The sequence below is a fragment of the Carassius gibelio genome, chromosome B11 (genome assembly GCF_023724105.1).
Source record: "Carassius gibelio isolate Cgi1373 ecotype wild population from Czech Republic chromosome B11, carGib1.2-hapl.c, whole genome shotgun sequence".
NCBI classification, from domain to species: domain Eukaryota; kingdom Metazoa; phylum Chordata; class Actinopteri; order Cypriniformes; family Cyprinidae; genus Carassius; species Carassius gibelio.
Window position 1 is genome coordinate 18,531,589 of NC_068406.1, and position 23,582 is coordinate 18,555,170.

At 36.6% G+C, this 23,582-nt stretch overlaps 1 protein-coding gene across 1 annotated transcript in view; it reads right to left on the minus strand.

Annotated features, from left to right (window-relative positions):
- The window catches only part of LOC127967721 (cadherin-4-like), a 188,889-nt gene that overhangs the window by 40,031 nt on the left and 125,276 nt on the right, over positions 1–23,582 (minus strand). Inside the window, exons 5-6 of the mRNA XM_052568361.1 lie at positions 20,791–20,979; positions 953–1,108 (exon numbers count right to left, since the gene is read on the minus strand). Of these exons, the coding sequence (XP_052424321.1) occupies positions 953–1,108; positions 20,791–20,979 (345 nt within the window). The remainder of the gene's footprint in view (positions 1–952; positions 1,109–20,790; positions 20,980–23,582) is intronic.

Below are 23,582 nucleotides of genomic sequence, written 5' to 3' on the forward strand. Positions count from 1 at the left end.
GGGCACCCCTTGCAGAATCTGTGAAAATACGAGTAATTTTCAAAAAATAAGAGAGATCATACTAAATGCATGTTATATTTTATTTAGTACTGTCCTGAGTAAGATATTGTACATAAAAGATATTAACATTTAGTCCACATGACAAAAAAATTGCAGCGTTCTTCAGAAAAATCTTTAAGGTCCTGCAGATTCTTCAGTTTTCCAGCATCTTTGTATATTTGAACCCTTTCCAGCAGTGACTTTGAGATGCATCTTATCACACTGAGGACATTTGAGGGACTCAAACACAACTATTAAAAAAGGTTCAAACATTCACTGATGCTCCAGAAGGAAACAAGATGCATTAAGAGCTGGGGGGTGAAAACTTTGTGTACCGGGAAACATACAAGTATTTTCTGTTGCTTACGAAGGGCAGAACTAAATGGAAAAAAAAATATTTTTCTGAAGAACGCTGCTCAGTTTAACTGTTCAGAACAAACAAGAGACTCATGCACAACCATCACAAAACAGAAAGACAGTCGAGGATCATCAGGTAACAGCACACAGTATTAAGAACCAAGGGTTCCCAAACTTTTGAGTGGGGTTATTTTAATAATTTCAGCAATTTTTTTGTCATGTGGACTAAATGTTAATATCTTTTATGTACAATATCTTACTCAGGACAGTACTAAATGAAAAATAACATGCATTTAGTATGATCTCTCTTATTTTTTGAAAATTACTCATATTTTCACAGATTCTGCAAGGGGTGCCCAAACGTTCGAGCCCCACTGTATATATACTATATAACACACAGTTAAGTTCTAGTTTTATTCCAACTGGCAAAGGGCCATAAATTCTTGCAAACTGGAGCATGTTTCTTAAATGGGTTGAGGCCAGTTCCACTTTAAATAGCATCTGAATATGGCAAAAATGAACTTCTCGAGCCAACTCTGGAAAAAGGTGCACTTACGTGGTAGGAGGCTCTCTCCTCTCTGTCCAAAGGTTTAGTGACAGACATTTTCCCTGTCACAGGATCAATGATGTAGACGTCATTGGGAGGCTGGTCTGCTCCGGCTCCTGTTATACTGTACCGGATCTCAATCTCTTTGTCCTGGTCCGATCGAATCTGAAATAAATTGACACAATGAATAAGAAACCTTCATGGTTAGCAGTTTCATTTAATAAATCATTAACAACATCATATAATGCTTACCATATCATATATTCATATGTCTAGAAACATGGGATAATGTGTTTGTTAATGTTTACTAATAAACATATTAAACATTACCTAATGATTAACAGATCATTACTTCATGTAAATTAAATTGCTTACAAATATCGTTAAACTTTCAATTAATATGATCATTCACTTTTTGCCATTGAGAAGACTGATAATAAAAAATACTAATGATTAGTAAACGTTTATTGATGATAAATAGCGAACTATTCAAATGATGAATAGTGTCCACTTTAGATTGGGTACTGTAAAAACATGAAAAATAAATAAATAAATAAATAAAATAAGTGATTTGTTAAGATGTGTAAAAAGTAAAAGTCTACAAAACAAACATAGTCCAAACACATTACGTCTACAGACCGTTAATTAATAATATGTTAACATGTAGTCTGTGAAGTGCTTAAAATGACCAATTAAGCATTTTTTTTTTCAACACAACATTACATTAAAAATGTAAAAATGAGGATTAGGTAACACAATATATGAACTGAAGTTTAATGTCATTTGTTAGCATTCAAAAGTACATTAACAAATAAGCTGTAATATTTGTTCAAATCACATTTTTAAAAAGTGCATGATCATATGAATTTGTATGAAATAAATATCTGTTAATCATTAGATAATGGTTAATAAGAACATTAGCAAACATTATGTCATATTTCTAGCCATGTAAATATATATTATTTAATTATCGGTTAAGCATCAGATAACATTTTAAAGATTTTTTTTTTTTAATGAAAGTTATAAAAAATTGTTACCAATTTTTTACACTGGCTACCAACATTATTTATTGTACAAAACAGAACAAGATCAAAGCATTAAATTATATTAATATCATAATATCACAAACGATTTAGAAAAAAAAAAAAAACACGGTTGAGTATAACTGTATGATCAATTGTACAGACTAGAACAGACCAAATGCCTTGAGTAGACATTATCCACACACTTTCATGACAAATGTGAAATCATTTCCATACGCATACAATAACTGTCTATATGATTTCTGAAAACATTCTGTCACAAGCCCACTGGTGCTTAGTTTGCATTTTTCTAAAAGTTTGCATAAATAGAGACACTGGTTGTATTTTCTGTGCTTTTTCTCAATACAACAACATTGCACTGCACAACCGATCCAATCTTTAAGCTTCAGTAGCATCAGGAAATTAAAAAATGTACAATGGATAATGTGGCAGTGACATGTCAAATGCTTGCTTATTAATCAAAGTCAAGCCAGTGTTGCTTCCCAAACAGTAAATAGTATTCAGCATCAGGCTTTGATACTCAATAGTTGGATGCCAAGTGAACTGAGCCATCGATAACAATGATAATGCTTTAGTAGACACTTTCTCTCAGCTGCCTGCCATACAAACTTGTCTCAAAATGCCTGAGAATAATAATAAAAAAAAAAAAAAAAAATAGAATGATAAAGCAACGTAGACTTGTTTATTAAAGTTGATGTGTGTTTTTCTGTGTTGAAGTTTCATTCTAAACCTTTATGGGCAGAGAGAGCTATACACAAAGAGCGGACATGAGGACACTACTAAATGAAATCACTACTAGACAGATTTCTCTGAAAACACTGTGGTGCTTATAAAACCGCATCCAGTGAAATGTGATAAATGGGAGGATTCTAAAGACAGGCATTATTTTTTGCAATTTCAATTACACTGCTTTGTCAAACAATTACACGCTTCAGAAATTAAAGAACACCTTATATACTTTCATTGAACGACTTAATGAGAAGAAAAGTGACATTTTTGGCCTACTTTTAATTGAAGCTGGATCATTGGCATGTATGAAATCCCCTTCTTCGTATTTTCCTTCTAAACTCCATTTAATGTAAAGAACAGATGCATACACAATTCTCTCTCGTTCTTCCCCATCTATCTCTTTTTTTGTCTCCCGTTTTTTTATCTGGCATCATTAACCATGGCATGGCTCAATGCGATAAGACGTTTCCCTCTTCTGTTTTCCCTCTCTCTTGCACTGAAGCAAGAAACATGTTGCAGAACCATGGGACATTAAACATCTGGATATCAATCTGCTTGATGCTTTGGTTTGACAGAGGATGTTTCTCACTATGGTTCTTCTCATCAAAAATGGCATAATAACAAAATTTTTGAAGCATGTTTAGCCTGTTACTAAACATGCTATTGGACTAGAGATTGGACCAGGAATTCAGTTGTACTGGTAGTTTTGTTTTCTAAAATGTGATAAACTTATCATAGCATCCAAAAATGTCACCTAAAATGTAACTCTTGTTTACTGCCAACTGTACAAATGTTTAAGGGAAGAGCATTGGATCAAATATAATAAAAACAGAACTCAATGTGTACAGACAGAAGGTTTTATCTCTGGTTCACTCAATGACACTAAAGGTGTGACACAGGGGTCAGTCCTTGGACCACTCCTATTTACTCTATATACAAATAATACTGATCATAATGTTCAAAATGTACATTTTCATTATTATGCTGATGATACAGTTAAATATAGTTCAGCAGCCACACCCAATCTGGCTCTCTCTCAGTTACAGATTGCATTTGATATTGTTCAGTGTAACTTATTTTAATAGAAACTAGTTTTAAATGTTGATTAAAAAAAAATCATGACATGATAAAATAAATCCCCCATAATAACCTTCTGCCTATTACTCATCCCAAGGTTCAGAAATTGAGTTTGTGTCTCATTATAGGTATCTGGGGATTTTAATTGATGACGCTCTCTCCTTTGCCATTCATGTTCGGCAAATGGTGAAAAGATTGAAAGTGAAATTGGGTTTTTACTTCAGAATCAAATCCTCTCTTCCCTTTGAGGCAAAAAATAGGCTTGTTGCAGACAATTTTATGCCTGTACTGGACTACGGTGATGTTATATATATGCATGCATCTTCACAGTGTTTACATGCTTTAGACACTGTTAATCATTGTGCACTGAGGTTCATAACAAATCTTAAAACCCTCACTCATCATTGTTTGTTGTATGCTCGGGTTGGCTGGTCTGTGTTGTCCATCCGAAGACAAAAACACTGGGATGTTTTTATTCATAAATCTATACTGGGTTTATTTCCTTCCTATCTTTGTACATACATCTGTAAAAAGTATGCTTGTAGCTATAGCCTCTGGTCACAATATATATATTTTTACTGTCTGTTCCAGTGCTGCGTACTGAGTTGGGGAAAAATACATTTAAATTTGCTGCTCCCTCTGCTTGTAATTGTTTGCAAAGTACATTGAAACTGAAGGAACTGATTCCGTTGGACACTTTTAAAGTAGTTTTAAATGGTATAATAAAGGTTATAATAATACTTTAAAAAGTTATATATAAAATGAAATAAATAAAACTGCAATATATATGTGCATCAACTGACAGCCCAAGAAGAAATAAGTACTGAACACATAGATGTAGAAATGCATTTCTGCATTGCAAAGTGCTCTCTCTATATTGGGGTTTGTTTATTTTTTTATTATTGTTTTATTTTTTGTTTACACCTCCGGCTTCACGATTTAATACCCACCCTTACAAATTTTAGTGCACTGGCTTCTCGGTATACAGGAATACGACTGAAAGTAATGGAAGCAGAGTGGAGATATCTTTCAGGAGATGTGTTTATGCACCCACGTAACTATCTCCACTTTCAAATGAAGCAACACTTCATGAAATATCACCAGATTTGAAATTATGACCATGTTTCTGTGTGTCACTGGGCTTTGCGAAGCGCAAGACATTTGACGTGAGGGGATTTTGTGCTGAAGCAATCAAATGTAAACCCTGACGCGTTTGAGTCACGGGATATAAACCCCACACCCCGCCTACCCATTTCGTGAGCTGTGGGTCTGGAAACCATGCGTGAAAGTGAAATGACTGGTGAGCGTGCTACAGTCCTTTTTTGCATAACGTATTCCGCAGACTGAGCATGATGGCTTTCTCTTCATTTCACTCAGACACTGAACTCCCACACATGACCTTTCGGTGCAATATCTGAACCTCGCTCTCCCCCTCTCTATGCTTTGGTAAAGTTCTCTTTCTATTTAATCGACTGCTTAAAACATCTAAGAGATACGCTGCTCAGAACATTGAAACTCTGTATATTGATTTGGTAATAAAACATATTCCTGGTAGCTTTCAGTACAGCTCGAGCCTGCATTTAATATCAAGTTTTTTTTGAATAGACAAAAAGCAAGGAATCAAAGTTCGGGAATTTTTTTAATATATTTTTTATCTTATTACTTTCTTGCATGAACTGGCAATCAAGTCTAAAATCCCAGAAATAGTTCTTTGTATTTGGCTAAAAACATTGCAGCTACATATCAATTTAGAGTCCAAAAGGGATTGGAAATTTCTTGTGGTAGGAAAATAACATATCGCAGCATCCTCCTTGCAAACATTTGAAGAATGAACGGCGTTCTGGGAGGTTGACAGGTAAGAGATTGGTATGTGGGCTACATAGCATGGATCAAAGAGAGTTTTTCTGCTCAATAATTCAGCAGCCGTGGTGCACCATGAACACACACCTAGAATATCCACCTTTCCTGATTCCTGATTCAGACATTCGCTGCTCTAGCCAACCCGATGACACATCCCCTTAAATATCCCAGAGGGAAGGAGGTAAGGTCCCTTGTACATTTAAAAGTCTCTTTAAAATTCCTCCTGTAGGCACCCTGGAAGGATTTGTCACGTTTGAAACCCTGGCCCCCCAAACTCCCTGTTTAATGAATGTTCTTTATAATACTAAATTGAATAAATGATGATCGTGCCCTCGTTAAGTCCCCTGGGCTTGATTGAGTCATCTGAATTCAGTCCTAATGACAAAAAGCAATTTCTGAAATCTTCCTCCCACTCGTTAGTTGTAGAATTACAGCGAGTGCGGGGTGAATGGGGGAAGATGGCTAGCACGTGAGGAACGTGCTCTTTCTGCAGACAGCATGTTGGAGATAAATGCAGCGTTTCTAGGGCAGGTTCAGAGTGACTTCTGCCATTTTCTGGCGAACTTTACCGTCCTGGGAGAGGTTGTATCAGAGTCCCTTTCAAAAGAGCAAATGGAGTCAGGCGAGGGATTAGCACAAGTGCCACGGAGTAATTCTTTACAAGTAGTGACACTATTAACTTTCTGCAGTAGTCTGACAGTGGTTTTTAAAATAGTGCATTTTTCCCCATTAACACAATACTCCTGCCAACAAACTGTTATATTGTCACACAGGAACAACATGATTTTTTGTTTTTACAACTAGTTGCGTTAAAAAACTGTTATAGAGGAATAACAGTTTAAGTGTTTAAGTGTAAGTCTTCTGTTCTCACAATGAACATAAATTAGGTGCATTGTATTTTTATGGTAACACTTTAGTACAGGGACCAATTCTCACTATTGACTACTTGCTTATAAGTATGCCTATTATTTGCTTAATTGTTGTTTATGAGTACCTATAAAGCACATATTTTGCATTACCATATGACACATCCTTAGTCTTTACCCAATACCAAAACATAGCAACTACATTACTAACTATTAATAAGCAGTAATTTTGAAGTTTATTGAGGCAAAAGTTGTATTTAATAGCAAGAACTGGACCTTTCTAGTGCAACTGTTCACATTTTCTCAGAGCACAAAAACGCCATCCTGGGAAAAATTCACATAGAGCGGTGAAAAGTTACTGAAATAGAAATCTGAAAAAGTCATGGAAAAGTCATGGAAATTTCAACAGCGAATATCAGTTTTACTAGTTTTGGTATGCTCTAAAATATTTCATACAGACTAGACTAGAGCAGAAATTGGTCTTTGTACGTGCAACTGCTATACAAGTGATTTGTAAAAACCCTCATCCAGTAGAAAAGTCATGGTCAAAAGTTGTAGGAACCCTATAATTAATTCAGCCCCTCAATGTGCACCAAAATATGCCTCTGCTTAAATTATAATGTTGAACAGTCAAATATTTAAATGAAGTTGTAGTTACTTTTTGTTAGTAGCCTTTAGCATAACAACTTTTTTAAAAGACTAGCATGCTTTAATCTAACTACTTTAAATGAGCTTAGTGCAAAAACTGATTTGAACAATGTTAACCTTAACAAATGGCAGACTCAAAGTGAGACAAAGTGCATTTAAGGTGTATTTGAATCAGTTTATGATTCCTGAGAATCGAACCGTTACTGCAGGGTTGCTAGCGGCATATCAGTTGAGCTACACAAACCACTTTAGATGCAGAGAACGTTCAAAATACAGCGTAATGCTCTTTTACATCAGAGACTGAATCCTTCATTAGCTTTTCTCTGCATTGCCGTTTTTCATTTTGGGATTCAGCATAATGAAACAGACAAAGTTAGAATAACAAATGTTCTATTAATTTCAAGTTATTTGAAGTTATTCACATGTGCGACCGGCAAAGTATGAAAACTCAAATTGAGAGAGAGAAAATAAAACACAATAAATCAAATCAGATAAAAAAAATAAAAATAAAAACTCTTGGAGCTCACTGAAATGCGTGACTGAAGCCCAGAAAGAAAGTTTCTTTTCTATAGGCCTCTCTGGACTCAACTAAAGTGTCTTGATGGCCCTCTCTTATTTCCTACCCATCAGTAATGTCTTTTTTCTTCTTCTTGATTTTATAGTATTGCACTCTCATTTTATGACTTCTTATTGGCACTGTCTGCTCTTACTATGAGAACCCCAGGCATTCAAGCAGGCTATGAGAGTCAAGAGCTGTGTGAGGTGGTTGATGAGCTGGTCAACGTGTGCAGTCTGATGAGTGTAACTGTTCTCCGACCGACAGGCCACGTCCAGCTTCCTACAAGCTGTTTTGATAAGTAAAGCATTGTGGTCAGGTATCCTCACTGCAGTCAAGCCAGTCGAATTTGTCTTTTTGTGTCCTTTAGTGCTGTTATTGTCTGCCACGCACCTGATGTTTGGGTTTCATTTGCGGTGGCACTTGTGCAACATCTGCTAAGTAAAAGTTCTTTACAAAGTGGTTAACTACAAAGCAGTCTGCTATTCAACCATGTGTGGATGCGTTTGTGGGTGCACATGCGTCTCTATGAAGGGTTTCTGATTACATATTGTGCTAGACCTATCACACTCAATAATTCAGCATACAAGCTCTTGTCCGACTATATGGAGACCAGGGCTGCTGTTTAGTTTCATTGTCTTCTGTCCAAAGACAGATGCATACAATTCACCAGGATGAATCATCTTCCTGCCAGCATGCTAAAGGATGAGCAATGCACCAAAAAAGAAAATGTGAGAAGCCAGAGTAGAGGATTTATTGAGAAAAGGAAGAGCGGCTTAAATTTTTTTTAGAGAAACGGTTGAAACTTATTGCTTTGGCAGACCATTCAAGACGCTTTAGGAAATAGTCGTGCGCATTTAGAAGATTAGTCACATCCTTTAATGCCAAGGTTCAAAGCAATAAACAATAAACCTCTCTACATCATAGGAATGTGACCAAAACCTGGCAGATTTAAACAAATTACCCTATAGTAGATCGCTTTCAAAAGTGTCTATCAAACGCTTCTTCCCTCCGTAAATTTGACAGCAGTCTACTTCTGTCAGTTTTATAACTCTCAGAATCATAACATAGTTTCTTATGTTTAACATCAAGGTGATAACCCCAAAAACTGCCTCACTGTTCTTAAGGCATTCTTTCTCGTTTTGATCCTGGATGGTGTATCTCCTCAAAGCCCTGTCAGGATTGATGAAGGTTCTCTCTCAATGACGGACAAATTCAAATGTGGAGATGAGCTGATCAAGCTGACAGCAGACTAGAGAAAAAGAAGACCGTTGTTTCATTTGATCAGGTAACATTAGGAACTAAAGGACATCTGGAAATAATCACTTAAATATGAACATTTATATTTACCTTTTATTACTCTTATATTTATTGGTAAGCTAAGAGGAAAAAATATATATAATTGCATTTTTTTTTTTTTTTTTTTTTTTGCACCTTTATATTGTATCTCCTCCTAAAAAGCGCATGTAAGTACCTTTAGTAATAAAATGTAGACTTTAGGTACTAAAATGTACCATTAAGGTATGAGTATGTACATGTTTGTATAGGAAGTCATAATTAGTGCTACAATATTAAGATAACACTTACACCACCCATTGTGTACGAATACTGCATGTACTCATTACTGTAGCTACCTTAGGGTACAGTACTAATATGCATATGTATTTGCATATAAGTACATTAAGGACTAAGATGTACAATTTAGGTAATAACAAATATCCTCAAGGTCATAAGGTGAATATGTACTTGCAAATTAGCATCTGAAGTACTAATGTACCTTATAAATTAGGCACAATGCGAACCTTAATATATTAGTTAAGTAATAACATTATATTAGTACATCCTAAATATGAATAACCACTAAAATGTACACTTAGTAAACATTTAAAGCTTTGTTTGTATTCAGAACACAATTTAAGACATTTTGGATGAAAACCGGGAGGCTTGTGACTGACCCATAGACTGCAAAGTAAAATACACTATCAAGGTCCAGAAAAGTATGAAAAGCATCGTCAGAATAGGCTTTAACCTGTTTGGAATGACAGGGGGGTATTGATTAATGTCAAAATTAATTTTGGTATCCCTTTAAATACTAATATGTACTTGATTATCTGTAATTACAAGTATCTTAATAATTGTATCCTAATACTAATATGCACCCTAAAAGTTTAGAAAAGTTACTTTTTAGCAGAGATGTATAGTAACGAAGTAGAACTACTTCACTACTGTACTTAAGTACTAAAAGGCGGTATCTGTACTTTACTAGAGTATTATTTTTTTCTCCTACTTCCACTTTTACTTCGGTACATATTTTCGCTGAGTTTAATACTTTTACTCCGATATTTTTTTTATGTGCTGCATCGTTACTCGTTACAATTATAATAATGTTACGAATCATTCCATTACAAACCACTGCCAGAACTGTAGATGGCAGGTTTGATGAAGCTTCCACATCATTGAGCGAATCAAGCGAGACTGACTGAACTGCTGTGAAGAGAGAGATGAACACCGAGCCGAGCCAGATAATGACTCGTTCACGAGTCAAGAACAGGTTGCATCGGTTTTCGGATGACCAGTAACGTTAGTTCTTTCTGACAGTTCGATTCAATAAACCAGTTGAAGAAAACAGTTCACCGATTCTTTTGCGCTCGATGCAATGGCGTCATTGGCGTTGACTGCACATGGGCTCATAACATTAATACAGGATCAGTTCAGAATCAATCACCAAAAGAATCAGTTCGGTTCCAGACGCTCTGTGTGTCTGTTTGCTTCACGCTAAATCACACATACGCAGTATCATCAGCTCCTCGGTTCACGAATCGGACAGAAACGGTTCTTGACTCGTGAACGAGTCATTATCTGGCTCGGCTTGGTGTTCATCTTCAGTTCTCTCTTCACATCAGTTCAGTCAGTGTACTGTTTGAGTCAATGAATTACTCCGGGATATTGGTTTGTTTTAACTCAGAGGGAGTGTCAGACACATTAAACAAGTTAACAGCTTAATTCATCTGTGGATTAATGCGTATTAGAGACGCGAACTGTTTAAAACGATTCAGTTCGATTTGGTGGACTGTTTAAAAAAGATCCGGTTACATCGAATGATTCGTTCGCGAACCAGATATCACAAACTGCTTTGTTTTTAACTGTCTTACAACAGACACTGAAGAGAAGACAATGCTGAATAAAGTCTAGTTTTTGCTATTTTTGGACCAAAGTGTATTTTCGATGCTTCAAAAAATTCTAAATGACCCTCTGATGTCTTACGGGTTTGAAACAACATGAGGGTAAGTTATTAATGACATCATTTTGCAAATTGGGCTAACTAACCCTAGTAACTGTTTTTTGTTTACAAGAAGTTACAGTCAAAGGAATTGTGATTGTCCTTTAGGTTAATCATTTGAAATAGTAAAAACAATATGTTCAAACTTTTGACTACTTTCTTTAATAGCTACATAACACAATACTTCTACTTTTACTTTCAGTACTTGAGTAGTAAATTTTAAAATAGACTACTTGCAATACTTAAGTACAAAAAATGTTGAATACTTTAGTACTTCTACTTAAGTGTGGTGCTTAAAGAGCACTTCTACTTCTACTCAAGTCACTTTTTTGATAGAGCACTTGTACTTTTACTCAAGTATGGTTCTCTAGTACTTTATACATCTCTGCTTTTTAGTGTACTGTCCCTGTTGTACATTATTACAGTTATAAGCATAATTGAATTAGCCAAATAAATGAATAAACAAACATGCAATGCAAGGTTTGTGAATGGCAGTCACTGCAATTATATGACAATCTTCAGAGTTCTGTGCACACGGATTCAGCCTGCTTATGACTTATATGAAGACAAAATGGAATATGTATGAAAAAAAAGAAGTCATGAATGACATCTTTAAGATTGAGTTCCGGATGCTCAGGTTTAATATTTCTCAAGTGAAAGCTGGAGTCAGTCAAATACTCTTGCTCTTAAATCCCATTAGAAACAGATGAAACTGTCTGTTCCACACAGGCTACTTTAATATGGATCCTAACCTGAATAGGAAAGGAATATGGAGCAGTAGCTGGAGTTTGAAATATGGATTTTGTTCTTCCCCATTTCTTTCTTTTTTATCCCTGCTTCTTCCTTTCTCTGTCTGGGTATAGATAGCATGAAGAGGAATTCCATCTATATAAATGAGGCGGCAATGGAACATGAGGGGGTGATTCAGCTAGACTGATATTCGAAATCTAAACCAGCTCTATTCCACCATACAGGAACATGTCTTATTTGACTCTGCTCCGTCTCATTTTTCTGTAATTCCTCAGGTCCTGTAGTGAGATTAATGGCCCAGCTTTAATTCCAACAGTGCTGTGTGTACCCATAAAGGCTAGTTTTGTAATTGTAACCTCTTGTGACTTCGAGATATACAGAGTGTAATTTCGAAGAGAAGTATCCACATTACATGTGCTGCAGGTATGGGGGGAAAAAATCCCTGACACAATTAAGTGTAAAACGAAGGTAGGTACAGAATTTGTAAGGACAGAAATGGAAAAGCTATTCTGATTACACTCACTAGAGAAGCTGCTCGAACTGAATACAGGACATAATCATAGAGCCGGGCGATATCAGGAGTTTATCACGAGGAGAATAAAGAGAAAGACTGAAAGATGAGCCACATCGCCAGGGCTGCAGTCATGCGGATCTTTTGTCAACGTGATCGATTTCTCTGTCTCCCCTGAAAGTTGTTTTTATTTTGAGACATAGAGAGAGAAAGAAAGGGAGAGGGGAGCGACAGTGCAGAAGAGAAAATAACCATCTGAGTGAAAAGACGAGAGGAATGGAGAAGGATGAAGAGAGACAGCCATCTGCACAGATACAGCCCAAATCAAATTGCATGAATTCACCACTGCATTCTCAGAGGAAGATGAACAGGAGATGAAGAGTGGAATGCGCCAATAACCGCATGATGTAGACAAATAAAAAAATAATAACGTCAGACGACTGGGGGAAAAAAAAACAGTGGAAGCCTGTTGCTTTTGTGAGGTTACATGTTTCCCATTTCAAAGATAGCAAACAATAATAAAAAAGCATTTAATCCAAACACGTTACAGCTGTTTTGTCAAATCATCTCATACACATGTATGCCAAACATAAAGCAGCCCCAAAAGTATTTTGACACTTAATTGCACTTACAAATTTGTGAATGTTGTCTTTGTGCAAATTAACAAAATGTCAAACTGAGTGGCAGTCAAGCACTCCATACAAAAATAGATGTTTAGGTATATATATATATATATATATATATATATATATATATATATATATATAATATATATATATATATTAGGGGTGTCACGATTTCGATTTTAAATCGAAATCGATCGAAATTAAGTCACAGTCTCGAACTTCGAATTAAAAAATGGAATCGTCGATGCTGCCACGCCCCCATGTTGTATGACGGCAAATCAATGACAAAAATAACCGAGCATTCAACTGATGCTGGCGCGCGCGCTATATGGCTTCCGCGAGAGGAAAACTGAATCGGATGCGAAGAAACGGGAGCCCGCGAGCTCATTTCACACTCTCGCGCGCGCGCGCGACGTACGCTGCGTGTAATAAAAGCCCTCGCGCGCGCATGCTTATTCCCCACATCCTAGCGCTCGATCATCTCACCTCTGCTCGCGCAAACAATTTTATTTTTGTCAGTAATGGGGCGGGGCTTGCTGTTTTAGTTGTTATCTCAAATGTCATTGGTTATTCCCCTTTTCCTAAAGTCAGTATTCGACGCCTGTTAGAAAATGAGTAATAATTCACTTGACTTGACCCATGACTTCATCAGTGGACCAGATACATGCGAGTAATCATTTCTTTTGCTTGTTTAATTTATTTTTGTCTTTAATGTAATTTAATGCATTGTTTATAGAGTAGATCTTTTGTAGATACTTGATTAACTGGAATTCTTCTGATTGCTAGTGTTGCAGTCTTGTAATAAGAGATACACATATTTTACAGACTGTAATGATGCACACACACACACACACACACATACTGTACATACATACATAATATATATATATATATATATATATATATATATAAATCTAAATGAATGACAGTGAAGTGTTTAACAAGCGTTTTATCTTTAATCTTTAAAATAGATACATCGTAATATTTGAAGGTTAGTTTAGTCATTTTTTATTGTTTTTGTTTGTTTTGTTATGAACTTGAATGTCATCTTTTGTGACTGCACTTACAAAAGAGAAACTGGATGGCAGTTTATTTTAAGTTTTCAATTGACTAAAGATATAAGTTGTTACATTATGTTTTTAATAAAAGTTTTAAATTTGACAGTGTAATGTGGTACATTGCAAACAAAGGTCAGATATTATATTACATAAAAGTCTAGTTTGAAAAATGACAATCTGTGCTTTAAAGAGAATAAATGTAAAAATCGAGAATCGAATCGAACCGTGACCTTAGAATCGAAAATGCAATCGAATCGAGGATTTGGAGAATCGTGACACCCCTAATATATATATATATATATATATATATATATATATATATATATATATATATATATATATATATTGTGACGAGTCAGCTGCCTCCTCACCGATTGTCATCGGCACTCCATCCTAAATCGCCGCCCTTCACCAGGCTTCCGACTGGAGTGGGTGTGTGTGAGGAGGGGCGCTGGACGAGTCAGGGCTGGCGGGGTGTGATGGGGCACACCTGAAGGAAATGGAGCCTCATCACCACCACTGTTTAAAAGCCCAACGCGCCTCTCCTCGGCAGACCGGTCTCTTCCCCATGCATGCACACTGGTGTCCTCGTGGGTCCTGGAAGGGTGCGGTGAGGGACTCCCGCGCCACTAGAGACGTGAGCTGCCGGACCCGCGATCCAACTTAAGTGCACACAGCATGTGCCTTAAAGTCTTATTAATGCTGAGAAATCAATAAGACAGTCATAGAGTCGTGCATCACAGCTTTTGAATAGAACTCTTACAATCTGTAATGGCATGAACCGTATTTACATACGCTCCACCAAAACCTTTTCCCAACTGCGAAGAGGGGAACAGAATGGTGTTGAAATGAGATAATTAGGAGGAAAATTAATATTAATGGGTGCAAAGAATTGAATCACAAATGCAATTACTGCATTAGCTTTGCAATTAAAATAGCTGGCTGCTGAATAGCTGAATACTCATGGAATTATGGGAGTTTTTCCACATATCAACAATGACGTTAATTTCCCAAAGTCAGCACAATGGGCGAACAGTACAAATAGAGCCTTTATGTATTCCCTAGTAGAGTCCAACTGTATTCTTCTAGGCATGAGACTCTCTTTTTCTCTCCCTCTATAAATGCGCAAGGACCCCAGAGACAGTGGCACAGGCTAATGACTGCTTTCAGTCCAATCACGCTGTGTCTATTGAAAAGCACAATGGACAAATCCCAGGGTACAAGCTAAGAGGTGGGCCAGCGGCGTAAAAAGGGGGGCCGGGTAATTAGACAACCTCTACACGACTGCGGGAGAAGAGGCGATGCTGTTGTGCTGCTTCTGCACTTTTTCTACCGTGCTATCTGCAGCTATCCACCTCGCCCATCTTTTCACTTTGTCTCTTTCTCTCCACTCCATGCTCTTATAAACACATGCACATATAGCATGAAGAATGGATGCAGAGAGAAATGTCAAGCACGCTGGCGAAGCAGGGAGGGATAGAGAATAAAGAAGGAGCCAAAGATGCAGATGAGAGAGGGACTTAATAAGGGGGATGGAGCGAATCATGGCATAATGATGCCACTGGTTAATGGGGTGTTGGTTTAGCATTATAAGCCTCCAAATGGCTTTTAGTATCTCTTGGGAGAAATTTATAGTTTTTTTGAGCCACAAAATAAAAATAATGTTTTCACAACAAACCCTCCATAATGTTGGGAATGACATACTACTATGAAGTGTATACTGCCATTTAAAAAGTTTGGTGTCAGAATTTTTTTTTTAATCCAGCAAGGATGCATTTAATTGATCAAAAGTGACAGTAAAAACATTTACAATGTTACAAGAAACTTCGATTTCAAATAAAATAAATGTTGAACTTTCCATTTGCAAAAGTTTCTGAACAAAAATATTAAGCAGTACAACCAATTTCAAAATTGATAATAACAAGAAATGTTAATTAAGAAGCAAATCAGCATATTAGAATGAATTTTAATCATGCGAAACTAAAGACTGACGTAATTATGCTGAAAATTTTGCTTTGCCATCAGAGGAATAAGTTACATTTGAATATATAGTTATTTTAAATAAAATATTAAATATAATATATAATAATACTTCAATATTATAAATAATAGTATTTATTAAAAAAATATAAATACAATAATATTTCACAATATTTTACTGTTTTAATCAAATAAATGCAACCTTGGTGAACAGTGTATATGGTTAAATGCACAATACGTGATGTACATTAAAGAAAATAATAATAAAAAAAATGATCATTTAGCATTTTATCCAGTTTTGTACAAAGTCATTATTTGGAATTTGGAAGTCAGCAGCTATTATTTCCGGGTTCATCCATCATCCTGGAAAAGGTCAAGTCTAGTGCAATTCATTACAGGATACAGCACTCCATGTAGTGTGATCTGTGTTACACTTAGGGATGCAACGATACCATCTACTACATATAAACAACTTAATTTGAATGAAAAATAACAAATGAAAAAAATATATATAATCACAATCTATGACAAAAATAATATTATAAACTAGGCTAGTGGATAGTTCAGCAGCAAAAGATACTCTAGAAAAACAAGGGTGCACAATAGATTTATAAAATCTGGTGAAATATTTTATTTACAAATAAAAGTGAATATGTCTAAAATCTGGTAAAATGTTACACATTGCTCTTTGTATTGTTGTAAAATACATGAATAATTTATACATATATAATATACGATAGACACAATATCGGATTTGGATCGGTCTTGTTTGACCTCTACCGATCCACAGAAAATGCCGGTATCGGAGCCGATACTGATCCTGAGTATTGGATCAATGCATCCCTAGTTACACTAATCATTTTGGTAAATGAATTTGGGTCACTGAGGTACTGAATGCATACACTACTATATAATACATATGGCAGTGCATACAGTATAATACAGGTGCCAGTGATAAATATACTTCTGTCAAAGATACAAATGTCCACATATGTAAAGAACATAAGCCTCTAACATGAAACATATTGCATACAAATATGAGGATTGTGTGGGCAGTAGAAACATGAGGGAGGTCAGTGACAGGCATTTGGTAGTGCAATTTTCTCACAGGATAAATTACCACACAATACCTTCTTAGCGTAACAGAAACGATCAACATTCACATTACAATATTATACTCTAAGTTAAAATTACGCACACCCACACACAAATGCTCACACACGCAAGCAAGCCGCTGCATCAAGCCATTTAGCGCAGGTTCTTGAAGCTGAAATCGTGTGGGCCCACATTCAAGGAAGTTCGGTACTCAGTGAGTGAACTTTCTAACACTTGTGCAAAGTTTCACATGACAAGTAGCGTACTATACGTCTTGCTTATTTAACCGCAGAGTTATTCAAGGCCAGCGTGAGAAATAACGATCATTCAAACTCTCCACTCAAGTGAATATGTTACCCTCTGACCCATGCTTTTACTGCCTCTGATTAAGTTAGGCGGTAATAGAAGCGCCCCACCAGGACACTTACACTAGCTGTAATGCTATAGGCTATGTATGACTGCCAGTTTTAGTCAAGGAGCATTCCATGAGATCTAATTATGCTTCTACCACACTGGATTTTTTGCTTGAGGTAGAGACATGTAATCACATAGCAAGCCGCTTAGATTAGAGCTTGATGTCTCCTTTGTGTGGGTGATCGCCCTCAGATATCTTGACTCCCGTCAAAACAGAATAACTAAACTTCTGTCTTTCATTGGTATGCCCAAGGAGTTTGCTGCAAACCTGTTTAGATTGCATATATGACAAAATTGCATAAACATTTTGGCCAAGTCTTTGTTCTCCCAGCCTGTGCTTAAGGGAACACTTTCCTCCGAAATAAAAATTCTGTCATCCGTTCTTCACTCTCACGTTGTTACACACCTGAATAGCATCTAAGAAATATTTTAAAAATATGATGGACACACACACATGCTGAAAAACAAGCAGGTTAGAATGATGATCCCTGTCTATTTCTTTTCTCCAAGCTCAGGTCCAGGTATCATCGAGCTCCATTGTCAGGCAGAAGCAGCCATTAGCAGCATTAGCGCACATACCCCTTTGCAGTTCGTTTTCTAAATCATCCATGCGACGTCAAAGCCCCAGCTCTGCTCACCAAATAATAGGACACAGAGAATGTGAATACTAGAGCTGGCCAGGTGCACTGAGCTTCCCTATCTCCCCTCGGAGCTAATGGACCAATATGGGAGAATGGAAATTGATTCGAGCTAGTCAGTAAATTAAGAATTCACCGCTTTCATTTTGTGTGCGTGTGTTGGGGGGGATGTATTGTTTATTGGAATTCGAATTTCGTAGGTAATTGGGGATGTAGAAAATGTAAACAAGAATAAATGCTGCTTTGCTTTTATTCATGTCAATGAAACTCATTCTTGTCCTTTGGTGCTGTGCGTCTCTAGACAATAGGCAGAGAAAGTGACAACTGTTTGATAGAGGTAATTAGACACTAGAGCAGAGATTCTTAATCCCTGCAAGAATATATATATATATATATATATATATATATATATATATATATATATATATATATATATATATATATATATTTAGACTTTTAATAAATATATTTTCTCAAGAATGAGAATTTAAATACTGTTCAGTTTCTTGCACACACTGATCGTTTTGTGTCTTTTCTAGCGCTTTGAGCATGTGAAAGGCGCATTATAAATAAAATGTATTATTATTATTTACACATCAATGTATCGTCACAAGCCGCAGGGTTTAATTTAGTTTTGTTTGTGTATGTTTTTTTTTTTACTCTCAAAGCCGTGAGTCCCATTTACTTCCATTATATGACTGACAGACTACAACGGTTTGAGTTAAAACTCTCAGTTTGTGTTCTACTGAAGAAACAAAGTCACCTACATTTTGGATGCCCTAGGGGTAAGCAAATAAACATCAAATTAAAATTTTTGGGTGAAGTATCCCTTTAATCTTAATAACACAATTTGCTGGTTGTATAATTACACCTATGAGATTCAAAAGTGTATTGATTAATTCTGTGAGAAATAAGCAGAAATTTTGGGAGCTGAAAAAATGGGTCAGGCTAGGCTCTTGCTGAGCGAAATGGGCTCAGATATGTATTTCAAAATGGCATGCAAATGTATAGATGTAATTCAAGGTTCTGTGTGTTACATCATGTCCTTGGTACTACAAGACTTCTTCTACATTATAGAAACTGTTCAGAAATGCATAAAGGATGGGTTTTTTGATACGAAATGTAAGCCTCAAATTACGAATTCTCTATGTAAAGTAAAATCCAGAGACCTGAAAAGAAGCCTTTTTTATTTATTTTTTTATTATTATTTCTGTACAGAATAATCTGCTTTTGCAAAGTGTGGATTTGCTTGGCATTGGCTGCAGCAGGTAATCTTTTATTGCCTGAAAATAGCCAACAAGCATAACATGTCAGCTCCACACACCCACAGACCTGGGTCTCTAAAGCCAAACATTTAAGGCTAGAGGTGAGAAGGGTTATCAAAACTCCCCTCAAACGGATTCCATGCTTTTTTTACAGGTTTTCTAATCTTTCCATATGGGTGGTTTAAAGTGATGTCCATGCGTCTGCGTGCGCATTGGTGGGAAGAGATTGTAGTAATCCATGGGTGTAATCTGAGGTACAAGTGGCCGTGAGGGAGTTTATGAGGACAGTCCACAGAATGCTAAGGCCAGGCTGGAGTCTGAACGACAGATAACACAAACTTAAGCTTGTAGAACCCCAGAAAAGCTCAAGCATGGATAACACACCTCAAAGTACTGCAGAGGCGGATACTTTTTAGTGCAGGTTTCTATAAAAACTCTTTATGAGAACACATCCTCTTCAACATTTCAAGTACCTTCTGCCATACCAACTATGTTACAGTCTTCCATTATGGTCCTCAATCACATAATTTCCCTTCTTATACACTGCTTTCTAAAATACTTTCTGATTGGTTCTGAATTCTCATTGGTCAATAATGGCATTAAATGGCCAAATAATGCAGTGTAATGACCAATAAACTCTATATTCCACAATGATCAATTAATCTTTTTCATCTATGGCCCATAAACCTTCTAACTTTAAGTCTTTTTTTATTTTTATTTTTTGCATTTTTTGCACTATGTTCTTGGTTTTCGGTGAAAGCAGGGTTGGTCAGGACCCTGACTGTACGTTATGCCTTACATTTAACCTAGCAGTGAACCCTGTAGATATGATAGAAAAGATCCCTCAAAGCCTCATTCCTCATCTCATTCTGAAGAAAGTTAAGCAGAGGCTTTGTAGAAGCATGAGATGGATGAGAGATGTTGATACCCTGTGCCAATCTAACTCTGAGCCCCCTCCTCATCAACCCTTGACTCAGAGAGGGAGCACAAGTCCTCTTCTTACCTTAGAAGGGCTCTCAGCGGCAGACGCAGAAGAGCTGTCTGAAAGAAAGCTCTTGAAAATGTTCACCTGTGATACTGCTTTTTAACCTCTTAGGTTTCTCTGCGGTTCAAGAGACGTGGCGAGGAAAGCTCTGTCTTTCAGAAGTGCGAAGCCTTGGTAAAAGCTTCTGTGTGGAGACTTGAGAGAGACTTGTTCTTTTATGTCTCGAAGGGACACAGTGAAACTTCAGTTGTGGAACTGTCTGTTCTCAGAGACAAAGCTTGCCAAGATCTTGAGTCTTTTCATTCATGGCTGAAAGTTATATCTGTTTTACTAACAACCAAGTGGCATGTGTAAAAATATTCTGTATGATTATTAAGTAAAAGCAATGGAGATGTCTTGTGCCTTTAATAAAATTAAAGCTTTCAGGCTTTTTATGAGTTAGCTGTGAACTGTAGCCGTTACTGACCCTGACGAGAACTTGAGGGAAGGGTCCTCTGGAGTTTTCAGGCACGTTGATTGGTGGAATGACCCAGTCTCGCTTCTGTCGCCGCAGCCCATTGGACGAGCCTCGCTGGTGTTGTCGTGGAAACATAATGAGCCTGGGATTTTGATAGTGGTTGTGGGAGGATCCGCCATAAATACCATCCCCAGCAAACTGTGGAAACATATATGCACACTCCACATGAAGCTTGTTATCACAGAGACAGCATTTTAAAAAGCAACAATAAAGAATTAAATATAATGCTATAAATAAGAACATGATGATTCAAAAAGAAAATCAGAAATGATTTATTTTCAAACAGCAAATTAAATTAGGAGAAATGAGAAACTAAAATATACAAAAAATATAATTTATAATAGACTATATATATATATATATATATATATATATATATATATATATATATATATATATATATTAAGTTTTACTTATATTACTTATACTTATATATAAGTTTTATTTTAATACTACAATTTTTTTATCTAACATTTTTGTTTTGTTTTATTTCGATTAACAAAAAAAGAAAATAATAATAATTATTATAAATATACTTAATAAAGCTGGTTTAGGTAAGTTGGGTTCGAGTTAATTAATTAATTGTTTTTTATTCAAACTGACTAAAATTAATGAATTAAATGAACACCCCCTCCCCAACTTAACCCCCGCACCCGAAATGAAAGACTTCAATACAATAAGACTACAAAACCATTCAAATTAACACTCTGAAACATTGAAACAGAGTTGAATAAAGTGAGAACTCTTAAGTCTCCAGAGTTATTAAAGAGCAATCAGATGCATACAACAACCAGGCTGAACAGACAAACACCCCTAGGGGCACATACTTTTAATCACTCATTATTTGCGAGGCAATGGTACAAAATAGTTGTGGAGCAGGACGTGCGCACCTGAGCCCTGAGTCGAGATCGTAAACATAGCTGTGGGGTTTCTGCTAAAACGACCAATCAAAATGACAAATCACGTCAAGGCCTCTGTAAACCAGCCCTTATAACACAGCAATACCACAGTGACGCATACCATGACATTTCCTCATGGGTGCCCAATGAAAAAGATTGATGAAATACCACATCAATAATTTAGACAAGAAAAACTAGAGCTGCCGCTGACCCTTACTTGATTCATCCAAAGGCCAAGGAAAAGGGCTGAAGCAAATAAACAGGCACCGTTTGTCACAGGGGCTGATTGTGTGTGTGTGCGTGGGGTCCTGCAGATTATTTAGTGTCTTTAGCGCTCATCTCTGAATTGTCAGCTTTTCATGTAATCCTGTGTTGCCGTTTCTTCCCCTGACACCTCAACGTTTGTGGCACTGCATTTTCGAGCCGAATCCCAGTCTTCTATCTCTCTCTCTCCGCCTGTCTTGCGTCCCCCGGCGGGGGTTGCCAACTCAAGCATGCGTAGGCAGGTCAGCCTATCAATGTCTCACAAACACGGTTTGTCGGCAGAAGAGCTCGAACAGATGTGAGGCAAATCTGAGCAAACATATTGTATTTTTTCCCTCTTTTGTTTTAATTTTTCACAGCTTGATGGCTCTGGCTGCAGGGGCTCGGAAAATGGAGGGATTGTAGCGGAGGGAGGGAGCCGATGAATGAGCGAGGAGGGCAGCTGTGAGGCACTGATAAAATCACTTCCGCCTCAGCTCTGCTCATCCATGAAGCTCACAGGTAGGTACCCGCTCCTGCAACAGAGAGCGGCTGCAACAAGACCTTTCGGGGGGCGGCAGGTGGAATTAGTGTGCATAAGAGGGTGAAATAGAGAAAGAAGAGGCTGGAGAATGGAAAAGAGATTGAGGCGAAATCGAGTTGAGCAGTGAGGGCTAAATAATCCTCCCAGACAAAAGACAAATTAAGAGAAGCATTCGAAAGCTCCTGTGTCTAAACTGCCAAGTTAAAAATTAAACCAGCATCTTTAAAAAAAAAGTCCATTATTGGCAACAACGGTTCCATGATGTAAGTAATAATTGACGACAGGCTACTGAATTACTGAAAAATAATGCACACCCAAGGTGGTTATATAGGCACAATGTCATTTAAAAACTCTTATGTACTGTATTTATATTTAGTCATTTAGCAGCCACTTTTATCCAAAGTGACTTACAAATGAGGACAAAGGAAGCAATCAAAATCAACAAAAGAGCAATATGCAAGAGCTAAGACAAGTCTCAGTTAGCCTAATGCAATAAACGTACCAAGATTTTTTTGTTTTGTTAATAGAATTATATAATCAATAAAAAGAAAACAGATAGAATAGAAAAAATAATAGAGAAGCTAGTTTTTTTTTTTTTTTAAGAAAACAAGCAGTTAGAAAATGCATAGAGTACAAGTTTTCTTTTTATAAAATTTGATATAGAGTGCAAGTTTTAGAGGGTCAAATAATTATGGAATCGTTGAGTTTTTAGTCCATTTTTTTTATACGTCTAAGGACTCAACTGCTTGGATTGATTTTTTTTGCAGGTCATTCCACCAGGAACGAACATTTAATGCAAAAGTCTGTGAAAGTGATTTTGTGCACTTGTAGAACTTGTAAAAAACAAGCTTCTAGAGGGCACATAAATCTGAAGTAATACATTTAGGTAATCTCTCCCTTCACAGATCTGTTCATTAGTGCAGGGTATTCATCTTCTAGATCTGTCTTTCACTCCATTTCTATAAAAGAAAATGGTTGCCTGCTGACAAACAGGACATTGGAGGCTGTGATAAAGACCTTGATTTTTCAATCAGGTCTCACTGGCGCTGCAGAAG